The 12,649-nt window shown below is 38.4% G+C and overlaps 1 protein-coding gene across 1 annotated transcript in view; it reads left to right on the forward strand.

Annotated features, from left to right (window-relative positions):
• LOC141789531 (ephrin type-B receptor 1-like) overlaps positions 1 to 12,649 on the forward strand; it is a 160,094-nt gene that overhangs the window by 54,718 nt on the left and 92,727 nt on the right. Inside the window, exons 2-5 of the mRNA XM_074668981.1 lie at positions 1,934 to 1,998; positions 2,653 to 2,943; positions 4,691 to 4,909; positions 7,057 to 7,237. Coding sequence (XP_074525082.1) covers positions 1,934 to 1,998; positions 2,653 to 2,943; positions 4,691 to 4,909; positions 7,057 to 7,237 — 756 coding nt within the window. The remainder of the gene's footprint in view (positions 1 to 1,933; positions 1,999 to 2,652; positions 2,944 to 4,690; positions 4,910 to 7,056; positions 7,238 to 12,649) is intronic.

A 12,649-nucleotide genomic window follows, 5' to 3' on the forward strand; every position in this document is an offset into this window, starting at 1 on the left:
TAGATCCATTTTGACACTCTTCTTAATATAATTTGTATAATCCAGCAGAACACTATTTCACACTGACTCATACGACCAATCTGTGAAGGACAGCTTCATGATATAAACAGAGGAGAATCAGCTCATGGCTGATGGTTCTCCTATTGTCTACATGTTGTTGTAAGCGACCCATGATCACATTACATTTTCTAATCCCTCTAATGCTACTTTGACCAACTGTTCAGCTTATTTATTTCCCATCAGGAGTTGGATAAGGGGATAAAGCTTGTATCAGTTTCTGCTTTGTGCTCTGCGGAGGGACTGATTCAGGACAATTTAAGCTGAGCTCAGGGACTGGAGATAGTTGAAATTACCTAGTTGTCCACTGAAAAGAAGGAATAAGCCTTTTTGTACCTCAGAATTTGAGTAATTTGGAAGATATGGCTCATGATACCTTGTTGGCAACCTACATGCAGGAACCATTAGCAACTAGCTGAAGAGGTACTAGCATACTGCTTTAGGTCACCACCTTGTTTTCCTTTTTTTTTTTTTTTGTAATTATCATTTTCTTACTACTGATAATGCTAACTGGAATTTTTGGTTATGGATTTCTATCTAGCTGTTAATTGCTGTCTGTTGTTAGCACCTGTAAGTACTGCTGTGTGTTTCATTTTTGCTAATTTTGCAGCTAGCTAACCCCAGTTGTAGCCCTGAACAGCTAACTGAACTTTAAACTGATATCTGATGATAATGACTGTTAGCACTGCTAATGGGCTTCACTGACTGTTGTCTCTCACCCTGATAACCACTGTTGTGCTAACTGTGGCTGTTACTGCTTCTGCTGCTACTGCTCAACTAGCAAATTAACAAACTAACAAGCTAACCAACTCACCAACAAAATGCAGAATTTACTAGCTAGCTTGCAAACTAACAAACTAACTACCTTACAAATTGTTAGATAAGTAATTAACAAGCTAGCAGCTAACTGGCTGTCTGACTACCTTCCTAACTAAATAACAAGTTAACCAAACAACTTATGAACTAAAATACGAACTAACTAGCTATCTAGCAAGTTAGCTAACCAACTGTTTGACTGTTTAACAAACTAGCAGCTTTGCTCATTACTGTTGCTGAGCTAGCTTTTTGCTACTTGTTGTTGGTCTTAGCGCTGCTATCAGCTTCTGTTTTCCTCTTCCTAGCCCCTTCTTCTTCTTCTTCTTCTTCTTCTTCTTCTTCTTCTTCTTCTTCTTATATTTAGTAACTTATCAACTCCTGATCATTAACTTGAACTTTTTAAAGCTTTCTTTTTTCTTACAGTGGTGTAAATACCTTTCTGTTGCAAACTATTACTGTGCTAGATGAAGTAACTTAGCAAACAGCCTTTCAATGTTTCATTAACTATATGATACATTTAACCTATTTATCTCTACAGGATCAATCTGGTTGAGATTTGTTGTTGTTTTGTTGTTGTTTTTTGTTTTTACACTGAAACAAGTGTTACAGTTCGGACATACTATAAGCAAACACAGATTCATATAATTTTTTATTTTTTTTTTAAGTGATGTGTTATGGATGGAAATACGTAACTTCTACATCATGTTTGTTTTGATTTGATTGAATTTGATATTATATATATATATATATATATATTATATTCATATTGTCATATTAAAGTCACTTTACGCTGTGTTAGCACAACAAGAGGCCTGGTTTATTTGTGGCCACTTATCTATTCAATTATAAGATGGGAGGAAAGAAAGGTGGAGGAAGCATTAAATAGAGTTTTTAAAAGGTGTTTTATAGATATTAATGACATGCATCACTGTACAATACTAACTCAGCGTCTGACCTGACTGTTAATTAAACTCATACCTGTCCTCTTCCTTACCCTACTCCCCCCTCTCCCTCCCTCCTCCCCCTCCTCTCCCTGTCTTTATCTCCTTTTGTTTGACAGAGACAGTGATGGATACAAGGACAGCGACAGCTGAGCTCGGCTGGATATCGTTCCCTGCCAACGGAGTAAGAACAATGTGCAGAGGTGTACTATATATGTGTGTGCATGTGCAGGTGTATGACTATGTGTGTGTGTGTGTGCAGGTGTGTGTGCATGTGCATGTGTGTACCCTTGGGGAGAGCAGTTTGAGTACACTTTACGGGGCTCCATTAAAGAGACTGTCAAAATCTTAATTACAGTAGCAAGGTGACACCAATTAACCGCCATTCATGCAGAATATAATGGATTCAAATGGAACGAATAGGTGAGGCACGCAACAGACAAATTAATGGAACATAATGAAATTACAGAATACAGTGAAATAAAAAGAAAAGTGTCTTAAAATTTTTTAAACTGATTTTTCTTTTAGCAGTCGATTAGCTACGAACTGGCTATAGTGTTATTCTGTGTGTGTGTGTTTGGGGTGAGTTGCTCTAATTGTGATGAATGGTTGTCCCTGGTCAGTGAAGAAAAAGGAGGGAGGGAGGCAAAAAGCAATTGAGGGAGAGGAGTGAGGAAGAGAGACACAATGGGAGGGAGGGAAAGAAAAAGTTTAATTTGTGTCAGGCCTCTGTAAACCTATTAATCATTTTAGCCTCGCCTTTCCTTTTTCTTCACTCCCTCCTCTCTTATCCTTAACCTCTGTCCTCTCCCTCACACACACACACACACACACACAGTGGGAGGAGGTGAGTGGCTACGATGAAAACCTCAACACCATCAGGACGTACCAGGTGTGCAACGTGTTCGAGCCCAGCCAGAACAACTGGCTCCTCACTACGTACATCGACCGGCGGGCGGCACAACGGATCTACGTGGAGATCAGATTCACCGTGCGAGACTGCGCCTCCATTCCCAGCGTCCTTGGCTCCTGCAAAGAGACATTCAACCTGTACTACCTGGAGACAGAGAGGACGGTGTCAGAGAGCATTAAAGGGGTGGAGTACTGGGCCAATGCTCCTTTTCTGAAGGTAATGGATCTGGAGTCTATGAAGAGGCTAAAGATGGTTTTGACCTGAGAGAGCTGTTAGACAAAGACACCAATACAGGGCTGTATTAATCAGTTTTTAGCAGAATAAAATTTAAAAAAATACTCTATTTAGTCCTGAGGGGAAATTCAGGAGTCACAGCAGCAATAAGGTAACAAAAGTGAGAAAGTATATAGAAAGTGAAAAAAAGCCCTTAAACTTGTCCATCATTCTCCAGTCAGCCAGCCTCCACATCCACTCTGTGAATAGCATGATGCTACTCTGCCTTCTGGTATTCCCTCTGTTGCTGGGTTAGCACAGCTAGCTTGTCCATCTTATTGGAGGTAGATCTTACTTTCCCAATAACGATGGATGGAAGAACAGGTTGATGTCCTCACTTCTTAGCTCACACCTGAGAACCAGCACGTCTCACCTCCTTCTCCTCACCTTGTGGGGAACATCTGGCCTTGCACCAGTTAGCACTAACATGCTACAGGCTGCCTACAGCTGATTTTAGATGTAAACAGTGCAGCCATGGTTACATGTAGGATCTCCAGACAAACACAGGAGCAAAAATAGTAAAAATATCACTGAAGACAAAACCAGTTTGGTGTCCATGACCAACAAATTACCTGCACAAAGTATTGACCCACTCCAAAGAGACAAAAAAAAAATTACAAGAAATGGACAAAGAAGAGAGAGCTACCTCTTGGGTGGCGCCTAGCAACAAAGGGTTTAGCTAAAATCTGGCCTTAGCCCCAATAAAAATGTCATATGCTGCAGAGTGCATGATCATAATTATTTCTTAGACTCTTATTTTTTTAGAAAATCCTTCCTAGCTGTTTTCTTCTTAGCTTTTTTACACTGCAAAAACAGAAATCTTATCAAGTGTTTTTGTCTTATTTTCAGTAGAAAATGCCTTTTTGGACTTAATCTGAGCCACATTCAACTGACCAGTCCAGAAAAATGTCTTGTTTTAAGTTTTTTAAAGACAAAATTAGGTCTGAATTGCTTGTAACAAGTTAAAAACATCTGCTAGTGAAACAAGAGAAAAGTTACCTGTATCAAGACATTTTTTCTAGTTTCAAGCAAATTTTCAGCAAATTTGTCTTTTACAAGCAATTCAGACCTCATTTTTGTCTTTAAACAACTTGAACAAAACATTTTTCTGGACTGATAACATGAATGTGGCTCATACCGAGTATAAGACAAAAACACTCAAAAAGATTTTAGTTTTTTGCAGTGTAAATTTTTCATTTTAAAGGAGTAAAAATTCTTCTGCAGCAAAGTCATGGGGAGGCAATCCAGTAAGGAACACTGCTCTGCACTCCCAAGATGAAGTGTGTCGCCAAAAATGCTGAGATCAGAAGAAAACTTTCTCTAAGCTCAAACTCCCTCCACCTGGAAAAAAATAAAAACTGCCTCTAAAAGTTCAAAGTGCTCTTCGGGGATTCATGGTTGACTTCCCTCCTTAAAATGTCATGTCCTGTACATCATACATTAGCAGTTTTTAATTAGGTAATTTTTTCATTAAGGTCTAACACTATTTGTGTGGACGAATCAGAGTGTTGAAAACCAACCAAGTGTTGAGAATCTTGCAGCAGCTGCCTCTGGTGCTATCTCTGAGGCTCTTTGGGGAAATAGCAAAAAGTGATTAAATTCTAATGAGATATAATTAATTTTTGACTCTTTAATAGTTTGACTTATGCTCTTTTTTGCCCTCTTCTACCTCTGTCTGCGTCACTACAAGGTGGATACGATCGCAGCAGATGAGAGTTTCTCCCAGGTTGATTTTGGAGGAAGGCTGATGAAGGTAAACACAGAAGTCAGGAGTTTCGGGCCGCTGTCTAAAGGCAGAGGGTTCCACTTGGCCTTCCAGGATCTGGGCGCCTGCATGTCTCTCCTGGCTGTGAGGGTATTCTACAAGAAATGCCCCAGCGTCGTGCAGAACTTTGCTTTTTTCCCAGAGGTAAGACACAGAAGTAACAGCTCTATTCATTCACATTGATTCAGCAGCTGAGCTATGGAGGACCAAAACTGCCAAAATTAAAAATAAATAAAGGTGAAAATAAAAACAAAAATAAAAAAAGTACATAAGTAAATAACTAAATAAATAAATGATAAAAAAAATATAATAATAAAATAAAAATAAATGATAAATAAATAAATAAATAAATAAAAGTAAAAATAAATGCAAAAAAATGTGGATGTAGAATTAAATATCAATAAATAAGTAAATAAAAGTGTTCTGCTCTCATATTTATTTTATGTGGCAGACACTGCCAGTATGTAATACAGCAGAAAGTGTTGTTCAAATGAGGGGCGCGGTCCTAAGTGTGTCTCGGAGTGGCAAATGGCCTAGATGTGCATTTCACCGGCCACAGACAGAGGAAATCACCAGGACTCTCAAAAGCTACATCTCCAATACAATATATCCCAAAATCAAAGCGATATTTCTGAAGTTTTTATAAAGTACAATTGCCCCTTGCTGGTGTTTCCATTATGACTGGAATTGTGCACAACTCGAGTAAAAATAAAACGTAAAGTCCGTCCGGACACTGTTCTGATGAAGACACTGATTCATGAACATTTGTGTTTTTATTTGCTGGTCAAACTGTCAGCCATGATCATGCTAACTCAAAACAGGCAGGAACAAAACACTGAATGAAAATCATCATCTCCAGCTCATCTGTTCTTCCTCCTGCTGCACTCTGACCCATGTCTTCCAACACTCCTGTTTTCTGTGGGAATTTTACGTTTTTAACCCCCTGAACTCCCAATTTGGAATTTCTTACGATTTTCTCACAAATTTCCACGTTGATACTAGGGGTGGGCTAAATATATGGCATGCGATATTATCCAAAATGTTGCTTTAACAATGTGCAATTTTCCATTATCGAGTAGTACTGTTTCGAAAAAATAAGCAGACTCATTCCCTGAATGCTTGCCTGAGAAGCCAATCAGCAGACAGGGTTCAATCACGTCACTCAGTGGAAACAAAACACTACATAATCGCACATGGAGGAAACATGCAGGAGTCTCCCGTCTCAGCTGATGATTTAATAACGAGATGTGGGTCCACGTCCCTCGTCTGGAAATGGTTTGGATCAAGTGCTGCATCTTCACAGAGAAGGCGCTGAGAGATGTTTCTTGTGGTGGTTTTTCGTGCTCTCTGTCGGCTATACAGAATGAGCTTGTGTGTAAACGGCATCCCATCATGTTGACTAGATTAATAACATAAGACTATTTAGTCTGTTAAAAAAAAAAAAAAGGTATAGATCACTTCTGCTGTGATCTGGTGCTGTATGGAAAATAAAATTAACTCAACTCCTCGACCACCCCCCTTCAATGGAAGGGGAAACACTGTCTTAGTAAGGTTGCCATAGAAAATTGTTGGGCAATGTTTTACAGAGATGTTTGAAGCACTTTAAAAATAAACGAGAACTGTTGCTCTAACATGCTGTGCACTGCAAAAAACTGAAATCTTATCAAGTGTTTTTGTCTTATTTTAAGTAAAAATTGTCTTGTTACGCTTAATATGAGCCACATCAACTTATCAGTCAAGAAAAAATGTCTTGATTTAAGTTGTTTGAAGACAAAAATGAGGTCTGTATTGCTTGTAAGAAGAAAAAATCTGCCAATAAAACAAGAAAAACTGGTCACAGGCTACTAAGACCTCATTTTTGTCTTTAAATAACTTAGAATCAGACATTTTCCTGGACTGTTCAGGCGAATATGGCTCATATTAGGTCTAAAAATACATTTTCTACTGGAAACAAGACAAAATCACTTGATAAGATTTACCCCTAGTTGACGCTATAATGGACAGAATGGGAATGAGAATTACAAGGCTCAGTGAATGCACCATCCACAATCAGCAGTTCAGCAGGCAACATCTGTGTGGTGTGTGAGTTCTGAGAGAGTTGTAGGACGCACTCGTCAGAGATACCACTTCGATTTCTGCACTCACTTGTGGATCGACCAATCGACAAACAGTTCAACTCAAGTCACCGAAGAGTTTTCACTTTTATTTGTTTTTAATTTTTGGCAGTTGTGGTCTTCCATACAGTGCAACATGTCTGTTTCTCCATTTCTCTAACTCTTGATTCTTCGCAGACACTGACTGGAGCAGAGTCCACATCATTAGTCATTGCTCGAGGAAGTTGTATCCCAAACGCCGAGGAAGTCGACGTGCCCATAAAGCTTTACTGTAACGGAGACGGCGAGTGGATGGTGCCCATCGGAAGCTGCAGCTGCAAGGCGGGTTACGAACCAGACAACGGCAACGTGTGTCGAGGTAAATCTCTGCATTAATGAGGCTTTGTTCGATCAAACTGTGCTCATAAAAAAAAAAAAGAGGAAAAAATGAAACCTGCTCGAGTGCCGCGCTGCCTCACAGCGTGTTGCAGACAATGCCATTTCGGCTGAATTAATGAACCTTTTTTTTAACCTCTTCTAATGACCTTGCTACAGTACACACTGTTTTATGCAGCACACAAACGCTAACAAGCCAGGATGACAGCGAATCAATATCCAACACACATGCATCTGATAATACAGCAAAGCAACAATACAGCTGCAGGAGGCCGTCCCTCAAAAAGCATACAGGAAACAATAAGCACTCCAGAGCTGAATACATGTTTACAACCCTGGTGTTAACATTGAATGTCTGCATTTAGCAAATTCTGAACAAATACACATATTTGCGTACGCTGTTGTTTATTTTCTTTGAAGATCTCGTCATAAGGAAGCTCTTGTTTGGTCTGTAAAACACTGTAGCTGTGCTGAGTCAACGCTGGAGAATATGCTAATCTTTTGTTGTGCCCAGGAGAGTAATGTATGCCAATTTTTTTGCAGTCTTAGCTTAATAATCACATGCATGTATACATTTTCTGGTGTTTTTATGCCCTGGGGTGCAGCCTGGGATGTTTCATGAGTTAATATTAGTAGAAAAAGACGGGGATGAATGTGGCACAGAAATAGTTCCTCTTTCCAGTGTTCCATATATCTGCACCTTTTTATATCTGGCCTCCTTCCCCATTTCCTCTCCGAGGTAAAACCCATCATTTCTTATACTCCCTAGAGAGCCTGAGCTATTATGTGTGTGTGTGTGAGAGAGAGAGACAGTGTGTGAGTCTGCGTGAGTGTGTGTGTGATGTATGTACATATGGAGAAATGATAAGTGAGGCCTCTTCATCCCATGTTAATTAGTTTAGTGTGTTCCAGCCAGATTAGTGTGCTGCGAATTAGTCCTGGACTGTCGGAGAGTGTCGGCGAGATAAAAGAGGGAATGAAAGGGAAGGAAAGGGGGGAAAGAAGGAAAGGAGGAGGAAAGGAACAAAGGAGGGAAGTGAGAAGAGAAAAATATGGGAGCCTTATAGAGGGGAGGACTGAAAGACGCACAAAAATTAAAATAAAGACAATCCAAGGTTAGCGCTATCGGCAAAGACAATGTATGAGACGCGTGGACTGAAATGTGAGCTCGTCTTTTACATCAGAAATACTTTTTCCTATAATATCCGAGAGTCACGACTCCTGGGAGACTGTGATTAAGTCTGACAACGCCACAGTGACGTTGATTGCCATTGCAGAAGGAATTAGTGTCAAATTTCAAATGATTAAGTCCTTCCTGTCCTCTGCTGTGGATCCTATCTGTAAGTCTTTGGCCCAGAATGACTGAAAAGTCTGAGTTCATCCCAGGTAACTTTCTGTGATGGTGCCGTCTACGTACAGCTTTCCTTCGAGGTCTCTGCGTGTCCCGCCTGTTTGCGCCGAGCAGGCATATTTTTGGTGAGCTCCTTTGCCAATCAGCTGATCAGGTCTTGGCAGGAAGCTGGGCCCAGGATTAGAACAGATGGTTGTCTTCTTATGTGAGTGTGCGCGTGAGGCCACAGAGAGGTTGTTTATTTTAAACCAAACCAACATATTGTGCAAACCATCCGGCAAAACTGGCTCAGCTTCAGACGGCCATCATTGTGTTTGTGTGTGTGTGTGTGTGTGTGTGTGTGTGTGTGAATCAGAAAGACCCTTTCTTCCAAAGCTTTACCCAAAAGCACCATCACATACATGTGAATAACCCTCGCTGTGGCATCACGCAAAGTTTTTGAAAACCTGCAGGCATCTACCACACACACACACACACACACACACACACACACACCTATAAAAGTTGTTAATAATTGATCAGTGTCTGAATGCCAGCTTAACACAATTGTCATCCTCATGGTCTCTGTGTGACTCACCGCTGGCTGAAGGTGACAAAAATAGAAATACTCTGTCCTCCCCTTCTCTCTTTTGCGTTAACACCTGTTTTACTTTTTCTTTTCCTCCTTTCTTTTTGATTTGCATTTTGGTTTTTGTGTCTTTCTTTCCTATACTTTTTCACACTTTTTTCTTTCCTTTTCCTCCTTCCCTCTTTCCTTCTTTCTTACCCTTGTATTGTTATTTTTCCATTCTTTCCCACTCACATCTTAGAGCTTCTATTTCTTTTCTCTTCCTGTCGTTTTGTGTTTGGTCTCTGTAAATCCATTCCCCTAAACACTCATTTTCATCATTTTCATTTTTTTTTATTGCTCTACCTCTTCCCAATTTTCTTCCCGTCTTTTTCTTGATTTTTTTTCAGCTGTTTTTTCCCAATATAGTCAGGTTTCTTTCTTTACTTCTTGACTTTGAATTTCTTGTGACTTTCCCTTTTCCCTCTCCTTCTTTTTCCTTTCTTTTTAGTTAGTCGTAATCTTTCCTTTTCTTTTCTTTTCTCTTGTTCTTCTGACCTTTTCTTTTTTCTTTCCCCCGACTGTCTTTTTACTGTCTTAACTTTATTTTTTTCAATTTTCATTTCTGTTTTTACTTTCTTTCTGTCGACATTCATGTTACTTACCTTGATTATATTTTTGTTTCTATTTTTTTGTTTTCTTTTTCTTTCCTTTTTTCTTTTTTGTTTGTTTCTTTCTTTTTTCTTACTTTTTTCTTTCTTTCTCCTACTTTTTCTTTCATTTATTCTTTCAAATTCTTTTTCTTTCTTCTTCACTTTTTTCTTTTTTCTTTCTTTCTATCACTTTTCCTTTCTTCACTTTTTTCTTTCTTTCACTTTTCTTTCTTTCTTTTTTCTTTCTTTCACTGTTCTTTCTTTCTTTTACTTTTTCTTTCTTTTTTCTTTCTTTCACTATTCTCTCTATCTTTCTTTCTTCTTCTCTTTTTTCTTTCTTTCTATCACTTTTCCTTTCTTCATTTTTTTCTTTCTTTCTTTCTTTCTTTCTTTCACTTGTCTTTCTTTTTTCTTTCCTTTACTATTCTCTCTCTCTTTTTTTCTTTCTTTCTTTCTCTCTTTCTTATTTCTTTCCATTTTCCTTTTTTTGTTTCTCTTTTCTTTCTATCACTTATCTTTCTTCCCTTTTTTTTCTTTTTCCTGTCTTTCACTTTTCTTTTATTTCTTTCTTTCTTTACTTCTATCTTACTTTCTCTTTCATTTCATTTGTTCCTTTTCCTCCTTTGTTCTTCCCTTCCTTTTTACTCTCAAATTGTTATTTTTCAATTCGTTCCTAATTCGTTTTAGTGTTTCTATTCCTTTTCTCTTCCTGTTGTTTTGTGTTCAGTCTCTCTGAATCTATTCCCATTTCCAGAGTGATAGCACTAAATCAGAGACATCACTTTCAGATTAACCCTCCCTCTGTCCTCGCTGTGTTAAAACAAATAAAGTCTTTTCTGTTTAACGTCAGTGAAAACAACATGTTAGTCTCTGTTTGTGTGAAGATACAAATAAGGTCAGCTTATCTTTGAAAGAGTAACGCTGGGTGAATAAATACTATCTAGATTTAGACATCTCTCCCAGGATAAGTGGAAGTGTATACACACACACACACACACACACACACACACACACACACACACACACACACACACACACACACACACACACACACACACACACACACACACACACACACACACAGGCATATCTAGCAGTAGTTTTAAGCCCTTAGACAGATGGACACAAAGAGAGTGCGATAACTATTCAGAGGTATCTACTGATAACTTAAAGGGAGAGGGAGCAGGACTTGTTGCCATGGTGACATGCCCCATGTGTATGAGCTGGGTTGTTGAATAAATGACCTTGACAAGCCAGATGTCTATCTGCCTATTCTACACACACACACACACGCTTAAGAGAAAAAAAAACACAAACACACACAAACACACACAAAGGCAGAAGCTATCGACTCTCCTGGAGAGCTGACTTCAAAGAAAGGTGGAAGTCTGAGTCTAAAGAAAGGAAGTGAGAGCAGAGCGGCATCGACGGATCCAGATGGGAAGTGGGGGGTTCAGGGTGTGTAGGAAAAGGGCAAATGTTGGCAAAACAAGCAGAAGATGATCTATAAAAAAAACAAGGAGTGAGTGAGCTCTGTGGAGACTTCCAGCAGACTTTGCAGCAGGGTTTGAAGACTCAAAGGGGGTCTGCATCGACTGGTTTTATGCCCTCTGGGTTTATCATGTTTGATCCACATGTGAAGACCACCTGAGACCCTGATGGACTCATCAAGCCAAATTATGTCACAGTGATGTTGTAAAGTAATGTGACATGGAGAGCAGAACATGCTGTTGAATAAATGGACGTCTGATTTTCCAGTTTGCACTAAAATTATTAAATAATCCGGAAATATTCCACCCACTTAAACCTTTCTCTCAAACTCCTCAGAGCACTGCAGAAGTTTCCCTCATTATCCTTCCTGCCTGACTGAAAGTTGTCACTGGAGACGGACTCTCCAGCTCTGAATCGAGCTGGTGATAGCTCCCTATAAAACACATATATAAACAGATAATCACAAACCCAGGATCTCTGCTGCCCTGTAAGTGTGACTCTCCTCTAACTCCCCTCATCATCGTCTCATAACAAACCCAGAAACAGATTGCATGAAAGATATGTAACAGGCGGAAGAAGAGCGGGCTTTTTACCAGTTAAAACCAGCTGTTTTGATTAATTTGCCTGTAATTACATTATTATTTGATCTGCAGCAAACAATTATTCTAATCCCTGATGAAGCTGCTAATTATTTTCTTGATTAATCATTTAATCATTTTGTTTATTAAGTCCCAGAAAAGACATAAAATGGCTTTCAAAGACTTGCAGCAGCCTGGGTGATTATAAATAACCCAGAAGCCTGAAATATTATGTTTGATTCTGTGATGCAAGACCGAGCAAAGCTGAAAGAGCAGCATGTAGGAGCAGCTGGATAGGGGACCCCAAAAGTTTTATAATAAAATAAATAAAAACACAATTTTTAAATGAACACCATTTTGATAGATAAAAAATATGTAATATGGCCATTAAATAAAAACATTTTATTATTATTAAATATTGATTTAGCATAACTATATATTTTGTAATGTTTATTTTAACAGCTCATACTTTTAAAATTAATGACCTTTTTTATTTTCCAAGCTTTTATATTAAAAGAAAAATAAAATAAATCAAAAGTAATTAAGAAGTCATTTTTTATTTTGGCTTTGTAAAAATGATTTGGTCTGTGAATTTTTTTTTTATTATTATTATCTTAATCCAGAAATGATTGGGAAAAAAAAGAAGTCATTTAAAAAAAAAAAATGAAAAAATTAAAATAATCACAATGAAATATATTTCAAAAATATTTGAAGTCTCTACTTGATGTTTCATAACTACATAAATAAAAACAACAGATAGAGATAGAACACAGAA

Source organism: Halichoeres trimaculatus, unplaced genomic scaffold (genome assembly GCF_033239565.1).
Source record: "Halichoeres trimaculatus isolate MK-OKI-2021-1 unplaced genomic scaffold, fHalTri1.1 fHalTri1_scaffold_4, whole genome shotgun sequence".
In the NCBI taxonomy this organism is placed as follows: domain Eukaryota; kingdom Metazoa; phylum Chordata; class Actinopteri; order Labriformes; family Labridae; genus Halichoeres; species Halichoeres trimaculatus.